Here is a 24,054-nt window from a genome sequence, read left to right as displayed (position 1 = left end):
TGTGAAAACCAGGGGCAAAGTGCTTATGAGAGGAAGTGATTGGATTATGGGGGATGAGAATAAGGATAGATCATGCCTACTGAGTAAATTGCTGTGATTTATAAGACAAAGGCTATAGTGATATCTTGGCCCATTAGTGACTAGATTCATTTCACAAACAATCCTAAATCAGAATGTGACAGTTTACGGGGAGACAAACCACGTCTTTCAAGGATGCTTATAACTTACTGAGCTTTCAAACTGGTATCGTTTGAGCTCTTCATAGCTTTACCACGCTTGGCTTCCTTTATTTTAGTGCTTAGCATTCCTAATGGTTATTTTGTATTTTCTTTTTATGTAACTACAGTAATGGTTTATCACACACTGTAGTGGAAGAAGAAAATAATGCCGGTATACTTTATTAGATATTTTTAACATTTTGATAAATTCTATAAGAAAGTTACCTAAAAGCCATCGAGATATTTGAGCGCTTGTATAATTTGAAAGATAATAAAGTTATTAAATACTTGATTATAAAGGATGATCTTTTGATATTTTCTATATTTTTAGAATTTTCTATGAATTAAGTAATTATTTTTGCATCTCTTCAGCAGAATACACATTGTTATGAACAAATATACTCATATATTTGTTATATATATTTAATTTCATTTAATGCCTTTAATTTAGGAATTCTAATTTTTTATAGCTCTAGTTGACAAAATATAAAATTTTTTCATAGAGGTAGTTAGCATGGGTTACTTTTTTTGTAAAATGGGCAATTTTATCAAAAAACTTACTGAAAAAGCAAATGTAGTTTAGAGTGATTATTTATAACTTTGATTTATAATAGTGATTATTTCTTAAAAGGAAAATTCTATGGAAGAAGAACAACTTTGGAGAGTTTAGGAAATGACATTTCAGCAGAGATCTCCAAGAGGCTGGATAAATTGCTTTAAAAATATGTTTGATCAGTGTATGGCACATAAAATATTTAGTTGGATGGGTGGGCAGATGTCATGAGTAATTTCTGAATGTCATGTTTTCTGTGCTCTGCTTGGGGTAGCTGCCACTCCCTGGTGAGTGCTTTGATTGCTTTCATTAAAGGAGTGGTTGCAGGGTTGACATTTTACAGTAAGAGATAAGTCAAAGCAAGGCATTTTTCTCCCTTCTAAGCAAGTGTACAGATGTAGTGGTGAGTCCAGGTCTTTCTTGGAGAGGGTTCTGGATCTGGCCTTAGCTGAGACAAAGATACATGCTGGAGACCAAGGAGATGTAGATGTATTCTCTTGAAAAAATTTCCAAAACCAAACTAACATCAGTATAGAAACAAACCCCAAATCACTATTCTTAATCAGGAAAAATTTGCAATAATTGCTTACAATGTCAGAGTAATAGTAAAGCAAAGAACTTATCTGATTGGGCGCTTGTCTTAAAGTGTCTCTCAACAGCTCTGAGCTTGAACATTTCATAGAGACAAATCAGCTAGGTTCTAGAGATTGTTTTTACACTTTTGATCTAATTGTTTCATAGGGTAAGTAGGACTCAAAGGCTCCCCACTTTGTGAGTAGGATTAAGGTCCCTGTAAAAGAGACCTCAGAGAATTCATCTAGCTTGCCCTTCTGCCTTCTAGAATATAAGGACATAACACTTCAAGTATGAAGTAGGTATCAGAAGCCATAATCTATAGTGACCTCTTCTACTTCATGATAATTAGGATGGATCATGAATATAACAGGTTCATGTGTCTAGTAAAGACCAGAATGACTGCATAGCTCATTCTACCCCTCAATGACTGTGATGTTTGATTTTTTTTTTTTTTTTTTTGCCCAGGAGATTGTCAAAAGATTCTAGTAGTATCCTTGTAGACTCCGAATCTTCTGGCCCACATTTCCTCATTCACTTTCAATGTGTAATCAGGGTTTATTTTGCATTTTAGTACTATTATTAAAGCACATCAATATATTTCATGGACTAAATTTTCCACCCAGATTCTACCATAACCTTCTGCTGTTATGCCTGCACTAAGTAACTAAGCTGTTATTTAAAACACTGAACTCAAATTCTTCAGTGTAGAGATCAAGCACTCTATAACTAGGTCTCAAAGTTACTCTTTGGGGATTACTTCTGCTATTTAATTTCATGAATACCGCTCTTTCTGTAAAACTTCCATTTCCTGAATTTAGCGATTCTGGATCTTTTCTGTACTGCATGATTCCCTGGTAGCCCAGCAGGCATTAGGGGCTCATGACCAGTTTAATATATCTGGAGCCTTTGCAGAGAAATCCTAAGTCGCAGCATCTTGGTGTTGCGATGTACAGAAATGGAGAAAAGTTTTAAATCATGTTTAATGTGCTGGCTAGTTTTATGTCAGCTTGACACAGTCTGAAGTCATCTGAGAGGCTGGAACCTCAAATAAGAAAATGCCTCTAACAGTTACTACTGTAGAACATTTTCTAAATTAATGATTGGTGGTGCAGGAGGGCTCAGCCCATTGTGACTGGTGCCATCCTTGTGCTGGTGGTCCTGGGTTCTATAAGAAAGCAAGCTGAGCAAGGCTGGAGAAGCAAGCCAGTAAGCAGCACCCTCCATGGCCTCTGCATCAGCTCCTGCCTCCAGGTCCCTGTCCTGTTTGAACTCCTGTCCTGACTTCCTTCAGTGACAAACAGCAATACAGAAGTAGAAGCCAAATAAATCCTTTCCTCCCTAAGCTACTTTGGTCATGTATTTCAATACAGCAATAGAAACCCTAAGACATTTAACAGCGAAAAGGGATGTGTAAAAGAACACATAGGAAGGAAGTTAAGCACATTAATACAGCAATTCAGTTCTGTTTCTATAGACTTGTGTTAATGTTGCTTTGCCATGCTTCCTGAACATAGAAGTCTCACTAGCCCTGACCTTCTGAGTTTAATCGCTCCTCACCAAAGGCCTAGCTTTATTCCCACCTTCTCTGAATCTTTACCTCAATTGCTGGTTCTACTTACATTACTAACTTTACCTTTGCTCCCTCTTGCTAGATGGTTTGTATTTTCCCATTAGCCTTTGCATTGACTCTACTCTTCGTCACATCTCACTAATTAACCCTATAGAACCCACCCTAGAACAGCTACTCCTACATATCTGGTTTTTACACTTAAAAAATGCTATCAACTATAGGCATGCTAGTGAAACTGAGGTCAAACGCGTCATTGTTCTAACAAGATTGTACAGCTTGTTACTCTCTATCAGTTAGAAATTACTTACGGAAAGTGATGTCTCATGTTCATTTTATGTCCTCTCAGAGTGGACATGGTAGTACATGGTCAGTAATGACTGCTATTTTGGATTTAAACATTTAAATCGAAACAATTGGCCTGAGTCCCTGGGCCCGGCAATATTGCTACATTCATCCCATGTCAGAGATTTCTCAGTATCCTCTGCCCCTTTCTGACTCTAGTTGCTTCACAAACTAAACACACTCAAGTCTCATTTAATACGTTTTAGAAATTAGGATGGATCATGAATATAACAGGTTCATGTGTCTAGTAAAGACCAGAATGACTGCATAACTCATTCTACCCCTCAATGACTGTAACTCATTCTACCCCTCAATGAAAACACAAAATGAACTCAGTTTGCATTCCCATGGTGATATTTTAAACAATGCCAGTATTTTATAATAGTTCCCATCCATATTTTTTGCCTCTTTCAATGGTCAACTGTATCTGAAAGAGTCTTCTTAAAACAGCCATGTCAAGTTATTTACTTTTCAATGAGATGATTATTTAGCCAAATGATAAAATTATGGCAATGCTTTATTTTGGAAATGTTAGGTCAAATTTAAATATGACGTGTTATGATTTTAATTAATTATTTTTATGTGGAAGTCATTTGTGTATAGCAGCTAGGTTTTTAAAAATCTATCTTCTGATTAACTTTCAGCGTGTTTATGATCTGTAAATGAATGTAAAATCAATTCATGCGACTATGCATTCTTCATGGTCTTCCTTTTATACTGTATCGAGTACTAATGTGGCAGAGTCATTGATTTCCTGTTGTTGTAGCTCCTGATGGTCCTCCTGAAAATGTGCACGTGGTCGCAACATCCCCCTTTGCTATCAATATCAGCTGGAGTGAACCTGCTGTCATAACTGGACCAACATTCTACCTGATTGATGTAAAATCGGTAAGGCGTGTCTTACCTACTCTGAAAGGCAGCATAAATAACACTGTAAATCACAGTTCATGATTCAGATTACTTACACAGTCTAATTTTATAGCATGATCCTTAGACCTTGATAGATTGTTCAGCATAGGCTGTTGACCATGTAGTTACTAACGTCTTAACAACAGTACCCTTAATTCAGTGCTTGTTGCATTTATTCTCAGGCCAAAGATGATGCAAATATTGGAAAGTTGATAAATTTGATTTAAAATACAGTAGAAGGGTCTTTTAGCTTAGAATGAGAAAGAAGAGGCTTCCAGGAAGCAGTATCCCATATAAGACCTAAAGAGCATGAAAATCAATTCATGCGACTATGCATTCTTCATGGTCTTCCTTTTATACTGTATCGAGTACATCTATTGGAGAGCATGAAAGGGAAATGAGAACAGAAATTTCAAAGAATAGTAATCTATCTGTTGGTTTTTTTTTCCAAAACAAATAAACAACCACTGCATGGCACGGCATTCAAAACTTTGTGTACGGAGACTAGATCCATGGTTTAGATACTTAGTTTTATGATCACAGTGCTACTTGAATACCTGAAATGATGGTATGGTAAAATTTTTATCATATTGGCAGACCAGTTGCTTGGTGAGATAGTTTGTGCTGTGTATGTGGGATACAGTCTAGGTCGAGTTAGAAACTGTAAGAATAAGTGGGTCAAAAGACAGACAGAGACAGAGAGAGAGAGAGAGAGAGAGAGAGAGAGAGAGAGAGAAAGAGAGAGAGAGAGAGAGAGAGAGAGAGAGAGAAACAATGAGGAAATATAGCAGTGATCCAAATGAGAAGTAATTGAAATCTGTTAATTTAATAAATTAATAATTTATCTATTAATAAATAAAAACAATTTACATTATTTACAATTAAGGGTGTTGAAAACTCTCCTATTGCGTGGTGGTGAGTGCGAAGATGAATCAGGAGGACTGTAAGATGCACTTGGAAAGCAGCAAGGAGGAATAGATCTGAGAAGGGAAGCTATGAGTCCTACACGGGATGAGTTTGAGAAGCCTGGGAGTGAGTCTTCCCCATGTAGCTAGATTAGCAGGACTGCAGGCATGTATAGAGCTCACAGGAGAAAAAGCATTGTTACTTGCAATAAAATAACATATATTCTAAGGGCAGATGTGGGATGGGTAAATATATGAATTCTTTAAAGGAGATATTTCTGTCTCAAAAGCCCTGCTATCATTAAAAGCAAATGAGATTTTAATGCCTTCTCCCACACAGTTCTTGCTTATTGTTTTAGAGTATATTTGTGAAGATCTTAGTACATTAGCCGATAAAGATAAATAATATAAATGCACTGGGAATATGTATTTAATGCCAATTATAGAAAGATAATTATGAATGATTCTTCATGAAAGAAATAAATTATTGGAATTTGGTTATGATTAAAGAAAAGAAAATGAAAACACTTCAGGATGACTTTGCGATCTCGTCATGACAGCTGTCTTCCTGACCTTAAGAGCAAGTGGAACAAGGAAACACAGGCTAGTAAGATATATAGACACAAATCTATTAATAAATAAATAATTTGAATCTTAATTTCAACAATTAAGATTGTTGAAAACACACCTAGCGTATGGTGGTGGTGAGGGAGAAGATGAATCAGGATTGTAAGATGTACTACTTAAAAAGTAACTAAAAATCATGGCTATATTTTGTGATTTTTTTATTAAATTTATTTTCTGACTTAAATCATATTTGAATTACTTCGATAGACTTAGACAAGAATGGTAAGTGGAAGTTTGGCTCTACATAGCTCATGTTCTTGTAGCCCAGAGTACACTATACACAATTATATGGTTAAGGCGTGATGCTCTGGGGATGGGAATGAAGTAAAGAGAAGTTTCTGTTGTGGAGACAGAATATAGAGGAGAGATCACATTGAACATCAGATCAATGGAGAGTCTTGGTGATTAAACAGCAATGTAGCAAATGAGAAAGGGTAACAGTGGATGAGGGAGAGAAACAAAGAGGATGTGGAGGAGGAAAAGAACATCTGGAGTCCAGTTGCTAAACAAGTTATGTTATAGTTACAGACTGGAGTCATTTCATAACAATAATAGGTGGTAAAATGATGAGCAAGCAATGTTGAAATTGAGGACTCGCATGACTTGAGGCAGCTCATGGAAAATTACCTGTGGTCATGAACCTCCAAGGTGGAACACGTCTATTGATAAAGAGATACTAAGCATTTATAGACGCTGTTTGAGGAGCCACATATTTTTAAAGATTTTCAAAAATATTCTAAAAGCACAGTAGACCACACATGTGCCAAATATATGTTTACTATTGGATGTTGTCATCTACCGTACAAATGGAAAGCATTGAATAAAATTTAATATGTAAAGAGAGTATTTTGCATGATCAGAGTCTACCCATCTTTATGGCATGGTAGACAGTTCTGAACTCACCGAAGATCTAAAAAAAAAAAAAAATTATCTCAGTTGCCAGATAGTTCTGGAACTTGAGGGAGTCACCTGAGTTTAGTGACTTCATGTTAGTAAAATTAACTTGGTAGGAATCAGGCTAGCAACACGCAGCAGAAGCCAGGAGAGTGAGGACTGGATCCTCCTCCTCCCTTACAGGGACTGACTCTTCCTTATCCCAAGGTAGTTACTATGCAGTATGAATAAGAGGCTAATCATAAGGAAAAATTCAAAATCCATATTTTATAGGAACTTAAGTTTTGACAACTAATTAACTAATTAACTAATTAAGGACCCATAAATTTTGTACCAAAAGTATTGTGCGAAGAATAGAATTTGTATGCTGAGAGGTTTTTATACTATTTTAGAGAGGTGGGCCATCTCTCTCCAATTCTGTGTGTAACGAATATGGGTTTTTTTTTTTTTTTTTTTTTTTTTTTTTTTTTTTTTTACTGCAACTCTGGTAATTTATTAGACTTTTAGTCTAATTCCCACAGCAGCATCTTCTTTAAGTTAAAAACCCCCACAATACAAAATTTAAAGAAACAATCGAGTAACTCCAAAAATCATTTCTCAGTGTTTCAAAGGATGGGCAGGTTAAAAATTGTCTTTCTAATGCTCAACATATGCAAAACCTGTAATTCTCTGTGACTAACATGCCTTGAAGGGTTATACATTTTCTCATGCTTGTGTCAGTAAAAAAAAACCCTTCTAAACTTGTTGTATGTGTACATGGAGTGTGTGCATGTGCATGCATGCATGCATATACGTGTATATGTATACACACCTGTGGAGGTCATAGGTCAACATTGGTGTCTTCAGTCACTCTCCACCTTATGTTTTGAGACAGGGTCTCTCACTGAACCTGTAACCTGCTGTTTTGTAAGTGGCTGTCAGATGGACTGGAGAGACCTGCTTTCTTTTGTTTTCCTACCCTAGTACTGGGATAACAGATGTGGCCTGCCTTACCTGACTTTTTTATAGAGGTTATGGATCCTAAGATTTCCATGCCTGGATAAATGAGCATTTATAGACTATGCCATCATCATACTAAAAACTTAATCATGTTCAGTGTCTAGAATGATGGGATAATATTCCACCAAAGACAACGTATATTTGAATAAAACATGTAGCCGCATTTAATATACTTAAAGATACTTCATGAGTTTTAGCTATGATATTTATAGGGAGTTGGGTCCATAACCATTGTTGCACCTAACAGTAGAAGGTTAGAAACTTTTTGATCTGTAATTATGACTAGAGGTTTTAAGTGACTACATATTCATGCAATAAGAATGGGATAGGGAGTTTCCGAAGGGGAAACCAGGAAAGGGAATAACATTTGAAATGTAAATAAAGAAAATATCCAATAAAAGAAAAGAAAACTGAAAATAAAAATAGATTGATAATTTCATCCCCTGTTTCCTTTCGATTTTCTTCTCTTGCCTTATTTTCCATCTACTATATAAAGTACAATACTGAGAAGGGATAACATACATCCTTGTCTCTATCCTGACTTCCATTGGATTGCTTCAGGATTTTTCTATTTGTGATGATATTCACTGTCAGTTTCTCATATATAGCTTTTATTATGTTGGGAGATGTGCCAACTAGCATTGCATTCCCTGGAGCTTTGGTAATGAAAGTATGTTGGATTTTGTCAAATGAATTTGCTTTGTCTATTGAGACTATCATGGAAATTTTTCATTAAGTCTATTGATAATGTTTATTAAATTTATTGACTGGTGTATTTTCAACTATTCCTGCCTTTAAGTTATCTAGTAAGAGTAGTAATCTTTTTGATGTATTCTATATTCTCTTTGCCAGTCATTTACTGATAGTTATTGAGTCTATGTTCATCAGCGATGTTAACCTGTAGCTTTCGTTTCTGTTGTTGTTGTGCCTTCGCCTTGTTTTGGTATTAGAGTATTACTGACTTTATAAAAGAAGTTGGCTAAAAGAAGAATTAGTGACTAACAAGGCTGAAGGAGAATTAGTCTCAACTGAACTGTTGTAATTGTATTATAATCTCAAAGATAAAAATTATTAAATAAAAATTAGAAAAGGAAAAATTAAAGGAGCAGAATATACTAGCGTGCATTTCAAAAGGAAGTTGTCCTCTCAAGATTATGATTTAGTTAGAAAGTACATAAATACAATTTAAATATCACCATCTTCGGAATTGTGTTATAAACCATAATTTTCAGAGTCACTTAAAAAATATACCAAAATCTCCACCCCCCAACTACTTCAGACTTCTCCTTTACAAATTCTCAAGAAGGCAGTATAACTCAATACTTTCACCCTAGTAGAAAGAAAGACAGCATAAGTAGCTTGCCGAATGGAATTAATTGACCAGTTTGGAATTTGAATGAATGTTGGGTGCATGGGCACTCAAACCTATATGTTTTCTTCTATCAACTGTTGAAGTAGAAAACAATTTTATTGGCTCCAAAGTGACTTTTGCTTACCATTTGATGGGTTGGTTCATCATGATGAGTTGATTACATTCTCTGACTTTCAACTATTAAAATAATTACAAATGAATTAATTGTTATAGTACTTTGGATTTCTCAGAGCAATTTGACTTCAACGTAAACGACTAAATATCGGCTAGATTAGCGTGACTCAACTTTGCGTTGTTATCTTCCTTACTCGCTAACTACTTTTTCCCCACAGGTAGATAATGATGACTTTAATCTTTCCTTCGTGAAGTCAAATGAAGAAAACAAAACCACAGAGATTAATGACTTAGAAGTATTCACAAGGTATTCCGTGGTGATTACGGCCTTTGTTGGAAATGTTAGTGGGGCATACACAGATGGGAAGTCAAGTGCAGAAGTGATAATTACAACTTTAGAATCAGGTAAGGAGTGTATTTCACTATTCCTAACAATCAACTGAGACTTGGTTGTTGGTTTTCCTTGCAGCTCCTCACTCTTCTCAAGAAAGGATGAGACAGTGATAGAACATTTAAAAAAAATAAACAAATACAATGACAGTTGTAATTGACAAAATAAAGGTGGTTTACACTTTTGAAGAGATGGGGTTTGAAGCAATGTGTAGAATACTCGATCCTTATAAATATGGAAACAAATTGAATGCACCACACTGCACTTTTTTTTAACTTATCAACTGTTTTAGAAATTGAATTACTGTGCCTAACAGATAATGTTTCCAAATGTCTTCAGCTAACAATATTTCATCCAGCATTTCATTTTGATTATTTCTGTCCTGACTTGTGGAAACTGACTAATAATACTAAGTAATTTGGTATTAAAAGCCAGTTTATATATATATTTGTTTTCTTAGTCAAATGGCACATCAAATTATGTGATTATTTGATGAATATTAGAATCCATACAGATTTCCTCTAGTCTATGAACATCCTGAATAAACCAAAGCACCGTGAGGAGCAGGGAGTAGATATGGGGAATCCCCAGGGCCTGCTTGCCTACTTTTGTCAGAATCTTAATGTTCTCTGCCACCAGATATGTCATGGAAAATAACTGTGTGTGTGTGTGTGTGTGTGTGTGTGTGCACGCAGGGTGGGGGAGGGTGTTGCTATGTTCTATTTGTTGCTATCTCAAAGGTATGTAGAGAAGGTAAAGATTATTTTTTCAGTGATATATTTTCAGTGATTCTCTTTTTTTATGATATGTTTTCCAATATTTACTTCAAAGTGTTAACTCTAATTTGCAAGGTTTCTTTTCTTTTCATATTCTGAGATTCCATTCATTTCTCCTTTACTACACTACCAACCATCAAAGGGATCATCTATATTTTGCTTTTGCTCTTCACTTTTTTCTCGCACATCTCTGTGTAGAAAGGGTTGATGAATACAGTCACATAAACCACAAAACAAGGCTCGTCAAATCCTATTTGTGTCATCGTGCCCTAGGACAGTGGCTCTCAGCCTGTGGGGCATGACCCCGTTCACAGGGCTCGCATATTAGAAATCTAGCTTATAAGATCTTTATGATTCATAACAGTAGCAAAATTACAGTTATGAAGTAGAAATGAAATAGTTTTATGGTTGGGGGTCACCACAACATGAGGAACTGTATTAAAAGGTAGCAACATGAGAAAGGTTGGGAACTATTACCTTAGGAGGTAGTAAACAACACTATTAAAAAGAAAGGAGAGGAAAAAAAACCCTCTCTGTCAAATGAATTCATTATGTAAATCTGTGGGTAATTTGGGGATAGGAAACTGTTGCCAACATTGAGAGAATTCCTTGCCTTAGCCAGCTTTAAGCCTAATCTCCAATTTACAGAAACACATTCTACAAATAAAAGGATATACTTCTTAAGTAATGTAAATGTGTAAAAGCAAGTGGAAAATATGTTTAACCCAAACTAAGCTTTATTTTACCTATAAAACTATCTACTTAACATGGGATGTTTTACAAAGTGCTGTAATTTTCTGCTCGTCTTTTTTACTCACAATTATATATCCACATTTGAGAGGTGCTCTGAGATTCTATCCCAATAAGGGTCAAGCTACAAAGCCAGAGAATCTGCACCATGAGGCCGCATCTTAAGTCTTCCTTACTGAAAATTTAGATTGAAAAGAAAACTTTCCCATATCGCCCTGACCACAAGAATGTACAAATTCATTTGACGGTGTGATAGAAAGAACAGCAACTCTACACTCTTCAAATGATGTCTTCTCATTTATCGTTTTATTTTATAATTTGTTACAACTAGTGACGTACAATGTGGGTGGTTTGTTTTGTTTTAATAAGAGAATATTTTGTTGGCATAGAGTATTAACTAATTGTACAGGGTTTTGATTTCATTGTGACAATTGCTCATGTGCACATACTCTGATCATAGGCAACTTCTTTAACCCCGCCTTCCTGAGTGCCCTCTTTTCTAAAATAGTCTTCTAAAAGAAAAAAATACTTATCCTTTAAATTTTTAAATTAGTTCTTTAAGGATTCCATACAATGAATTTTGGTTGTATTTACCTCCAATGCCACAACTGTTCTTATGTATACCCTATTTCCTCTTACCCCAGTTTTCTACCTCCATCCTATCAAGGACGATTTGGGTTGCCCAAATATTCTTGGGTGTGTGGCCTTCTACTGGGATGCACTCAACTTACTATGACCCACAATTTTATAGGAAACTGACCTTTATTTTTTTTTTGCCAGAAGCTAACTGTTGCCAGTAGCTCCTTTGATGGGGTGGAACTTCATCCCCAGCTCTCCTCTTGATGTTGTAGTTTGGTCTGACTGGGACTTTCACAGGTCTTTATATGCTCCCACAACTAGTATGAATTCATGTGTTCTGCTATGGTTTTATTTCAGTAAAAAAAAGCAAATGAACTAGAACATTAGACATTTCAGCAATTAAAAAGTCCAATTAGAAAATCATCAAAAGACCTAAAGGGACATTCTATCATCAGGAGGTACGCTTAGCAAATAAACACACATTGTGATAAATTTTCAAAACTATTAGCCCTAGGTAAATGCAAATTAAATCCGAAATATCATGTACTCGTTCCTGTACTGAAACGGAATTACACAATCATTTTAAAAGTGGTGGTAATACCAAATAGTGGCAAAGATATAATTTGAGCTCTGACACTTGCCCGTTGGGAATATTAAGTAGTGTAGACACACGGACAAAAGTATTTTGCCAGTCACTTGTAAAACGAAACATGTACTTCCCATATGGCCAAACAATTAATTGTCAACAATGATCATAAACAATCAAAAACTTATGTTTATATTCACGCAGAAAGTAATGTCAGCCTTACTGGCAATAAAAATAAACTGTAAGCAACACAGATGTCTTTCCATGTTAAGCAATTCCTGTTAAGCTAAAAAATGAAACACTTCTTGGTGGCAAACAGGGCCGCTGTTCCTTTCGCTTCTGGCTGGAGACTTTGCAGTTGGGAAGATGACCCAGAGGATATAGATACTTCTCACCAAGACACATGACCAGCATTCCATCCCAGGGACCCACATGTTGGAAGGCCAAGACAAAAATCCTACAAAAATCCTGCCTTCTGCAGATTCATCATGGCGCCCATATGATCACTGACCAAGAGCGAGAAGGGGAGGGGGACAGGGAGGGGGAGGGAGAGGGAGAGGTTTAAAGATGGTAAAGTACTGATACATATAAATCCTAATGAGCCTCAAAACCATGGCACTTTTTAGGCTGAGACTGACAAGACAACAGAGATAAGGAGCATGAGCAATTATAGAGAGGCATCTGGTAAAATACAAAGGCACAGACGGAAAGAGCTTCTTTAAGTGATGGGCTGGTGTTATCTCTTCCATGTTGGTGTTTACTGGATTCTATACATGTTTTATGATTCCATAAAAGTAAAACACACACAGAACCATGAAAAAGTTGATGAAATCAGAATAAGGCCAGTTGTTGAAAGGTATGGGTTGGATGTCTGTTCTCTGGCTTGACACTTAATAAAGACACAAGACGTGTCACCACTGGGGACTCCATGAAGGTTATGTGGGGCTCTGATCCTCGTGGGATAACTTTCTCTGAATCTGTGTTAATTTTTTAATAAATCAATGAAGAAGTTGTGAAAGTACGTTCTATGTAATTCTGTGTAAGTCGGGCTGAGATGCAATAGGAGGGGCTTGATTTAATGTCCAGTGCTAATCACAGAGCACATGCTCAAGGCACACAGATAAATTGAAGTATAACTAGAATTTTGGGGAAATAAATTTTTGGGCTTTAGCATTTTCCTAATGTCCACAATACATTATATAGTGTGTGTCATTGGTCTTTTAAAACAGAAGTTTGAAGGAAAAACATTATATATAGATATAGATATAGATATAGATATAGATATAGATATAGATATAGATATGATATAGATATAGATATAGATATAGATATAGATATAGATATAGATATAGATATAGATATAGATATAGATATAGATATAAAAACAATACATTTAAAAATTATAATTGCCAACAATTTTTTTTCAGTGCCCAAGGACCCACCTAATAATATGACATTTCAGAAGATACCAGATGAAGTAACAAAGTTTCAGTTAATGTTCCTTCCACCTTCTCAGCCCAATGGAAATATCCAAGTATACCAAGCATTGGTTTACCGAGAAGACGATCCTACTGCCGTCCAGATTCACAACCTCAGCATTATCCAGAAGACAGACACATCTGTCATTGCAATGCTAGAAGGCCTGAAGGGTGGACATACATACAACATCAGCGTAAGCAGCCACAGCCTGAAACTGTTTCCTAAGGGCTTAAGTCAGTTTACAAAGTCAGCCCTCCAGAATACAGCCCATTGCACATCCCAGGCTATTTTCTACTAAAATCTAGCAAGTACTGTTAACTAAGCACCCTGAGAAAAAATAACAGGCCCATGGGAATACAGAAGAGAGAGAAAGTGCATATTAAACACAACAGAGTAGTGACGTGCAGATCCACAGCTACCTGAAAGAAAACTGTAATTGAAACCTGCGAAAGCTCGTTTTGAAGAAAATGGCAGAAAGAGGTCATTTTGTTCCTCTGAAACCATTTTTCCATTGATGTGGTAACATTAATTTTACAAAGGATGTAAGACATGTACAAAGAATGTGTGCAAGTTCACATGACTGAACAGATACCCAAATTACTTCATCCTGTACTTGCTTCGGTCATGCCTTAGGGATTATAAACAAAATTGTTTTGGTTCAAAAAAAAAAAAAAAGGCCTTAGCAGCATCCAATATAACAGTCCCTAGAATAGTTCCCCAAGTCAGCAATTATTCATAATTATCAACTTAGTTATAAAAATATTGTTCGCAATTCATAAGTATATCCTTTGCTTCTATTTTGTATCTTACTCTGTAAGGTTCTTGCTGCAGTTCCAGTGAAGCAGAACCGTTTTTTGAAGTATCTATTAGAAGATGAATGGGCATTTGAACCTGAGTTCAAATCCTAGCTTCTGTGTCCATCTGGAAAGCTTTTGCAAATGTGGTGACTCAGCTTTTGCAAGTGAAGAGTAGCAGACAGGATTGATAACTTCTTGAAAAACATTTTGTGGGGAATACATATTTGTAATGATGGTACAGAGAGAAACACTGTATCAATTTTGCTTTTGAGAGTAAGAGAAAGTAAGAAATAAAACAAAATACAGCTGATCTATAGAGAAAAATATAACAGCTTGCAAATTACAATATAAACATGTGAGGATATTGAAGTTTATGGAGAACGTACTTCTATGTACCTTGCTATTTTAAAAGCACTGTCCATTTTTTTGTTTGCTTGCTTGCTTCTTTTTTTACGACCACCATGGTTAAATCTAAGTTGTATGATTAAAAATATCATCACTTAATTTGAGTGCTCCCGTTTGAAAAGTTTCCAATGACACCAAAATTTCTTTCAGTTATTTTAACTGCATTTCATGGGTTTGGTCTATTCAGTATAGCTTTCATATACCATACACACATTATAAGTTTAATTCAACAAAAAAAATTCTAAATTATTAACATAAGGAATGACGGGTTAATTAATATATAAAAATGAATTAATTATAAAAGATATATTACATATGGTGAATTGTGTTGACTAAGTGGAAGGAAGTTGGTCCACTGATGTGGCCTTTGTTTCATTCAGCTAGATGAGGTGAAGGCAAAGACTCTGGGTCTTCAGCTTCCTGAGTACAAAGCTAATTGAAAGAATTCACATTCGTGTAAATCACCCTCTGTGTACACAAACAGAAATGTTTTATGTGTATATGCTGCATTATGCAGGTTATGCATCAGATACTTTGGGGCAGGGGTGAAGAAGGGCATGAAGGCCAACTTTCAGGAGGATGATTTAATACAGGAAAATGGGGAGGCAGGGGGAATTGGGTTTCATCTCAGAAGCAAGAAGATCTTGAATATGGATTTAAAGGAGGGTGAAGGGTGCTAGCTACAGAGAGAAGTAACAGATGTTAGAGTAGAGGGAGAGGTGGTGTAAGGACTGGTGGTTTTCTACTCTGTTCCTCCTGTGCATTCAAATGGCAGCAGAGCCTTCCTGGTCTTGGTGATGGGGACTTTTGGGTCGGTTAGTGTTTAGTCTCAGGACTAGGTGCCAGAATATCAGCTATAAGAAATACTTGATTGTTAATGTTCTTCTAATCTCTATGGTATTAAATTGGTTTGAGAGAATATAATTAATAGTCAGCATACAATTGTTTGCAAAAGAGAGATTATTTTAAAAATTGTTTATAACCATGTTCACTTACACATGCATAGAAAAGAAGCTCAGAGTCATGATAAAACCTGTGTTTGTTCCAGGTTTATGCTATCAACAGTGCTGGCGCCGGGCCAAAAGTGCAGATGCGAATAACCATGGATATTAAAGGTATAAATGAGCTGCCTTCCATTAAACTGTTGTTGCCTTAACCAGACGGTGGTTGTAATCTGAATCACGTGCAGGAGACTAACCTTTACGTGGTGTTCATGCATGTGATATTCATACATCAAGGAATAATATGTGTATGTTAAAAGTATAGTTTAAACATCTCAGTGATTACTTGAATTATTGTTGGAGAGGATACATGACCTAAGGGTTGTCACCTAAACTTTATTTTTATTGGAAAGAGAGGTATTTGTTTTTATTATTGGATATTTTATTTATTTACATTTTAAATGGTATCCCCTTTCCCTGTTTCCCCTCCACAAACCCCCGTCCCCATCCCCACTCCCTGTTTCTATGAGGGTGCTGCTCCACCAACCCACCCACCCACTCACTTTCTCCTCACCACCTTAGCATTCCCCTACACTGGGGTATTGAGCCTTCACAGGACCAATGACCTGTGGAAAGAGAGTTTTTTAAAATCACCTCTGCCTAGGCTGAGTAGCATTTTATCTCTGTCTGGGGAAGATCACACAAGAAACCAATAAGCAGGGTAATTCCAATGCATGGTATATCAATATTAGGAGACTCAACAGTAAGAAGTCTGTTATATATGGATCTATGAAACTTTATTATATTATGAACATTAACAAAACCAGGGAGACTATTACCCAGGTGGTTGACATAGATGAACAGTAAGGACGCTGTCGCTATGACTAGAATAGAACTTAATCAAGTGACTAATAAAATAACACACACAAAAAAAAATGTTAGTAGGCTGGAGAAACGGCTTAGCAGTTAAGAGTACTTGGTTGCTCTTCCAGGATCCTGAGTTCAAGTCCCAGTACCCACATGGTAGCTCACAAACAACTGTAATAGGATGTGATTCCTTCTTTTGGTGGGCATGAAGACAGAGCCCTAATATGCATAAAAGACATTAATAAATAAATCTTTGAAAAATGTTAGTGAGATGTAAATAATTTTTGAAAATGATTTGCAAGAGCATGAATAAATTGAGTATTTTAACATATGAAGAAGAGTCACATGTGTAAAAGATGCACTTGGGCTTCAATTTCTCAGGCAAGTCTCAAATACATAATTATATCTTAATGAGATAATAATTATTACATAATTATTATATATCTGCTGTACCCAAGCACAACTGTATGATTTGATATTTGCATGTGCTGTCACTTTTATCTGTTTTGTACAGGAAATATGACTATGAACTTTAAGTTTTCTGCTCAGAAAAATTATATACTCATATTTTACTGTTTGTAGCTCCCGCACGACCAAAAACCAAGCCAATTCCTATTCGTGATGCCACAGGAAAACTGCTTGTGACGTCAACAACAATTACAATCAGAATGCCAATTTGCTACTACAATGATGACCATGGGCCAATTAGAAACGTACAAGTCCTTGTGGCAGAAACAGGAGGTACCTCAGATTTCACTCTACATCGGAAGATCGTGATATGTGGATTTCTGAATGCTAAGAAAGTTTTACTCAAAATTAGCAAGTAAAGTTGACTCATTATTTTAAGACAATTTAAGATTACCCAAGGAGTATTAATATTATCAGTAATTATAGTAATAACTTATGTCTAAATTATTATATTCAAATGAGAAAAGGCCTAATCAAGATATATGATCTGTTTATTGTATACTGGTGAGATTTCTGATAGGTGTTCATCTTCCCCTCTACTAGCTCAGCAAGACGGAAATGTGACAATGTGGTACGATGCATATTTTAACAAAGCAAGGCCATATTTCACGAACGAAGGATTCCCGAATCCCCCGTGTATAGAGGGAAAGACGAAGTTCAGCGGTAATGAAGAAATCTATGTGATAGGTGCCGATAATGCCTGTATGATCCCTGGAAATGAGGAGAAAATTTGCAATGGACCTCTGAAACCCAAAAAGCAGTATTTGTAAGTATGCTTTATGTCAAGCGTGCACTACAGTGCAAGTTTGTTAGGATATGCCACCTTCCATCGTTCTGATGAGCAAATGCTATCTCCTATGGTTAGTGGGCCTAGTTATTTAAACACTGGGAATGAAGAGATAGACAAAGCTTTATCCATTCATTGCAAAGACATACGGCATTATGGGAAAGGCATACAGTCTTGAAAGAAAGTGTGAATTAATGTGATGAGTTGTTCAAAGACAATATAAAACAGGTATGGCACTGGAAAACATAACAGGTGGGAGAACTTAGTTATGTCTATGAGGAACATTGGGCCTGACACGTTGGAGCTCAGTATTTTCCTTTTTCTTGTTTACTATAGATGATGATATACAGACTTTCAGAAACAGTTTTGTCAGTTAATTAAGGTTTCCTTTTAAGATGCTAATACCGGTAGCTCTATCTTTTATCCCATCAAACGTCTGAATTAGTGCTTTATTAAACATTATTGAACTCATTGTTATTGCTTTTTATTTAATTGTTGATATAACGCCATAAATTAAGGCTATGATTTAGAAAAGAATTATCCTAACATTGATTCTTCAAAATCTTTTTATTACTAATTTTTTAAAAATGCAGGTGCTCACCTCTCAGCATGCTAGTTAAAATGTTATTAAATTCCTTATGAATGTTGTAGGCTGAGGTATAATTAGAACATTTAGAGAAATTGGGCAATTGAAAAATAATGTTCCTTCATTTATTTTCAAGGTAATGAGTTTAAATTTTGGTTATTATTTGAACTAAACATAACAATTTTTATGATAGTAAAATTTTATATTTACTCATCGATTATTTCTTTGGCATATTGGTGTTCTAAACAGATTCTTTTCACAATGTATGTTATTATATGAGTTTGAGAATGTCAGGCAATAAATCATACACTGAAATTTATTCGTTGTACACATTTAAATTGCTTTTGTGTTTTAGTTTCATTTAGGTAATTTCAGGTGTGTTCAAGGGTTATCTTCTGCACTTTTTCTGTTCTAAACTTGTAAAAATGAATACATACAACTTGGTACATAATGAAAATAAGGAACAGTGTTCTTTATCTGTGTATATGTGAACAAGACAATTTTATATAATCTTTGTCATTTGATTCTGTACTATTTCTAAAAATAAGCTACTGTGCTTTTCTTATTATATACAGAATTTGCTGATACTAAATGATGTTAAATAAATCTATGAGTGAAAGTATCTGCTTAACGTTTTTCAAATACTACTGGTTCATGATTATGATCAAAATCTTACTCACTGTCCCATCAAATTCAATGATCCAGGTGTAAGATGATTATTTGCTTGACATGGACTATAGATTTTTTTCTCATGGTAACTTAGTCCTAAATTCATGTTTGATACATTTATTTTTTTGAGTAAAGTACTACATTTTTATAACTATTTGTTAAAATATAGGAAAGATACAATGGGCCATGCAAATTGTTTTTCTTTTATAATTATAGGCCAATATCTTTGATAAATATTGATATCAATGTCCTCAATAAAATACTTTCAAAAAGAATTCAAGAACTTATCAAAAAATTATTCTCCCTGATCAAATAGGCTTCATCTCAGAGATGTAGGGATAGTTCAACATACATAAAACAATAAATGTAACTTAACACATAAATAGACTTAAAAACAGAAACCACTTGTCACTTCCTTGGTTACAGAAAAAGGCCATTGACAATATCAAGCATCCACGCATGATAAAACCCTGGTGAAAGTAGGTACACAAGAGGATAATAAAAGCAATATACAGGGAGCACATAGCCAATGCCATCAAAGATAAAATCTCAATGTTATTATCCTAGTATATTAGTTATTAACTAGTATTAGCGACATGACAGGTTGTTCACCCTTCCATAGCTATTCAACGTAATATTCTAATATTTAAAGCCTTAACTAGAGCACTAGAAGGGGAGAGGTATCGGGGAAGGATTCTGGAAGGGAATGACTTGGAACAGGACAGTGAACAGGATTTGAACTGAATAAGTAAAAAAGAGAAAGAAAAAAACCAGACAAGAGAATGAGATAAAGGGGATACAAATAAAAAAGGAAAAAAGAATCAAAGTATTCTAATTTGTTTATAAAATGATTAAATGTTTATATCCTTTAACACTCTATCAGAAAACTCCTACAGCTGATACACAGTTTCAAAAACAAAATTGGCCCCAAAATTAGCACCCCCCCCAAAAAAAATCAGTAGCCTTTCTATGCACAAGGAGCAACATGTTCATAATGAAATCAGGAAACAATACTGTTCACTATTGCCTGAAAAATACCTTAGAATGAATCTTTATTTTTTTTTTCCATAGGTTTAAATTTAGAGCCACAAATGTCATGGGACAATTTACTGACTCTGAGTACTCTGACCCTATTAAAACTTTAGGTAAGATTTTGTAGTTTAATTTGCCTATAATTTTTATTTTTCCTGTATATGTGTGTGCAGCACCTGTGCATGTATACATACATGTTTACCTGTGTGAGGTGCATAGTCATAGAGGTGAGGATGAATTTGTGTCCAGGTGCATGTGGAGGCTGGACCGTCACTATCCATCACTGTCTACTTTATTTATTGTGGTAGGGTCTCTTGCTGAGTTCAGAGCAGGCAAATTTTGCCTATTGAAGCTATCCAGTTTCCTCCACAGATCTCACATTGGAACTATAGGCTACTGTCATACCTGCTAAGCTTTGAACGTGGACTCTGGGGATCCAAAATCTGGTTCTTGTGCATGCAAGTTAGAAACTTTATCCACCAAACTCTCTCTCCAACCTTTACATATGATCTCAGTGTGATTGTGTGATAATAACATTTATTAAATGTTCAGTAAATACAATAAACCATGAATTGATAGTCTTTAGTTCAAGTCTTTCTTAAAGCTAATCAACCTTCTTAAGGAAAATGATATTTGCAATATTCTTTGAAAAGACTGTTTCTTCTATTATTCATATATGGCTATAAACTTGGTTAAAGTATTGATTCCTTGATGATATTCTAAATAAAAAGGTATTTGGTTCTTTAAATATATAGTATAATATAATTAATATAATAATATAGTATAGTATAAGGTCTTCCTAACAGAGAAATCATCTGATAATCTTTTCTCTAGAAAATTTCTCAAAACTACAATTTTCTTTTCTTCTCTTTTGTTTTCTTCTACTCTCATCAGCTTTTCACTTACGTCCTCATGTCAATTGACACAATGTCGGTCATGCCAAGAATGAGAGACCCTGGGTTGAGTGGTACTTTCCACTTCAACTTACAAATGAGGGAACCAAGACCCATACTGTTTAAATCATTAATTGGCCAGGATGCCAGCATTTTAGCCCAGGATTCTATAACTACTGCTCTATAAAGGAAGGTTTAAGACCTGGATTTAAATCTTAGTTAGCTCTGTAACTAACTAATAATAATAATTCAATTCCTATAAGCTTGTATTCCTGTTTGAAACTAAGAATATATTATTTTAAAGTTCTTTTGAAAGACCTTTACCCACCTGAGTGTTTTGGTAGGTAGCTGAGAAGTTTAAAGCCTTGCTACAAATAATTCTAAAAAAATAATCTGTGATTCTTTGAGTGAAATTCTAGGAAGTCTACAAAGTAACAATCCCTTTAAAGTTTTTGATATTGTTCAATGTTTAATGGTTTTAAAAGTTTTAGATTTATTTCTTTTATGGATGTGAGAGGGGTGTGTGTGTGTGTGAGAGAGAGAGAGAGAGAGAGAGAGAGAGAGAGAGAGAGAGAGAGAGAGAGAGAGAGAATTATATGTATGCCTGGTGCCCACAGAGGTCAGAAGAGGGTATCAGACTCCATGGAACTGAAGTTACAGATGGTTGTGAACCGTTATGGGGTTGTTCAGAGCCAATCTTGGGTTCTCTTCAATCAAAAGTGTCCTTCACCACTGTGTCATGTCTCTAGCCCTTTGTAGCTTCTTTTCATGGATTATAATCAAAGACTTTAGAAGGATCTTTACTTTGTTGACTTCCTAGAATTTCACTCAAAGAATCACAGATTTTTTTTTTAGAATTATTTGTAGCAAGGCTTTAAAACTTCTAAGCTACCTACCAAAACACTCAGGTGGGTACTCTCTGGAATATTACTTGAACATGTATGAAGTTAATGTATGGCGCTGGTCTTGATGACCCATCAGTACATCATGAGCTGCAGCATCGTTCAATGAAAACTTTAAGAGCAGAACAAGTGAATTGTCCCACCACTTTCAGAGGGTCTCATTAGACTGTGGAGGTGTTCGCTGGCTAAAGAACCAGCCTCTGTCACGTCTACGTAGGAAAAAAAAATGCATGCTTAAGAATCAAATCAAGAGACAGGCGGATTTCTGAGTTCGAGGCCAGCCTGGTCTACAGAGTGAGTTCCAGGACAGCCAGGACACAGAGAAACCCTGTCTCGAAAAACCAAAAAAAAAAAAAGAATCGAATCAAATCAAGAGGTATGCTACATACAGGTTTGTTTTTTTGTTTGAATAACAAATCTCTGAGGTTTAAATGTTTGGCTATAAAAGCATTATCTTGGCGAATTTAGCCAATAAAGGTGAAAATGAGAAAGCAGGCTGATTTGACTTGTGGCTTTGAAATTGTGCAAAACATTTCTTCATTTAACTGCTGATAGCAAAAATACATGTTCTGTGGTCAGCAACATAATCAGAATTTTTCAGCAATTCCTGCTGCTAAATCATGCTTGTTCTGGTATTATTTCCTGATGGAAGATAAAAGACCGACAGAACTCAAGTACCTTAAGAAGATAGTATTTTATAGAGAAGAGCTGAGGGGAGAAACGTTTGCTGTCTGGGTGTCATGTACCTTGCCTGTTACTAAATAGGTGAGTTTGTGTAGATTAACAATGGATGACCAGGCTCAGTGATTTGAGTGAAAGGAAAAGTTACAGCATCAGGGTGACACAGATGAGAACTCCCTAAGAAGGGAGATAGTCAAAAATCCGGAACCACACAGTCCAAGGACACGGCTACTAGAGTGGGCATTATCTAGGCACGGCTACTCGCGTTTTTCCAGAATGAGCATCATCTAGATCACAATCTCAAGATACTTTTCAACAATGGCTTTTTCTTTATTCCATTTACTTGTAACCAAGGGAGGCTTATAGCACTGATTTCAGAAGCACATATTATTATTATTATTATTATTATTATTATTATTATTATTATTATTATGTGTCTATTGGAGACACGGCAGCTACCACCAAATCCTCCAGACACTAACGCCTACAAGCCCTCTATAAGATGGAGATGGCCTGCAGCTTGCGAATGGTGTGGAATGAAAGATGAAGGTCAGGCTGCCATAAAGACCACAGGAGAAGGGACCAGTGGTACATAGGCTATACATAGAAGAGAGCCAATGGGCTGCTAATAACCAAGGAGGGTCCCATGTTCCCACTAACTAATTTCTCAATAGTTCAGTGTGATATTCCTGCATCAGTGATGTAAAGACAGTCTTTGGTGACCTCTCTTTTAAACTAACCTTTTAGAAACTCTCTCCTGATATATAGTAATTTTATAATTGGCTTTTGCCCTGTAATGTTTAAATAGCTATCAAAATAGGGACAGATGAAAGAGGAGACATTAGTAGAGGCCATGGAATAAAAAAAAATACTCTTGGCAGAAGAGCACAGCAAAGACGACAAAGGAGAAGGACTCAAAATGGAAATAATATTGATTGTTTCAATAATGAGAAGAGGCTCACAGATGGAATGCATCACTGTGCAACTGGGGGCCAACAAGGAGATATGTACTTGCAATAATACCTTTGTGTAACCAGATGACGACAAAGAGAGGCTGAGTCATTTTCTGTCTCAATGGTGCCATGTGTCAGGACAGATGGCATCACTACAGCATACTAGTGGAATCCAGCCCTGTTGACAAGCCTGCCGAAGGCATATGCGTGAATGCCATCCTAGACTTCGGTGGAATGGAGCATAATCCCATCAAGGCTATCCAATCATGGCCAGATAGCTATTCATTCGGTAATATTTGCATACCATTGGCAACACGCAGTGAACTGAAAAGCTTATCAACTAAAATTTCAATATTTGATTTACCAAGAACTGTGCTTTGGTAGATCATGCTGGTGGTAGTTGGACCCTTCGTGGATTAGTACATAGGATGTA

General features: G+C 35.8%; 1 protein-coding gene across 1 annotated transcript in view; it reads left to right on the top strand.

The window, feature by feature from the left end:
* Positions 1-24,054, top strand: part of Ptprq (protein tyrosine phosphatase receptor type Q) — a 195,447-nt gene that overhangs the window by 124,288 nt on the left and 47,105 nt on the right. The window contains exons 27-33 of the mRNA XM_076920158.1: positions 4,026-4,147; positions 9,298-9,484; positions 13,589-13,833; positions 15,891-15,957; positions 17,233-17,391; positions 17,662-17,884; positions 20,232-20,305. Coding sequence (XP_076776273.1) covers positions 4,026-4,147; positions 9,298-9,484; positions 13,589-13,833; positions 15,891-15,957; positions 17,233-17,391; positions 17,662-17,884; positions 20,232-20,305 — 1,077 coding nt within the window. The remainder of the gene's footprint in view (positions 1-4,025; positions 4,148-9,297; positions 9,485-13,588; positions 13,834-15,890; positions 15,958-17,232; positions 17,392-17,661; positions 17,885-20,231; positions 20,306-24,054) is intronic.

The sequence above is a fragment of the Arvicanthis niloticus genome, chromosome 22 (assembly GCF_011762505.2).
Source record: "Arvicanthis niloticus isolate mArvNil1 chromosome 22, mArvNil1.pat.X, whole genome shotgun sequence".
In the NCBI taxonomy this organism is placed as follows: domain Eukaryota; kingdom Metazoa; phylum Chordata; class Mammalia; order Rodentia; family Muridae; genus Arvicanthis; species Arvicanthis niloticus.
This window is presented reverse-complemented; position numbering and strand designations above follow the sequence as displayed.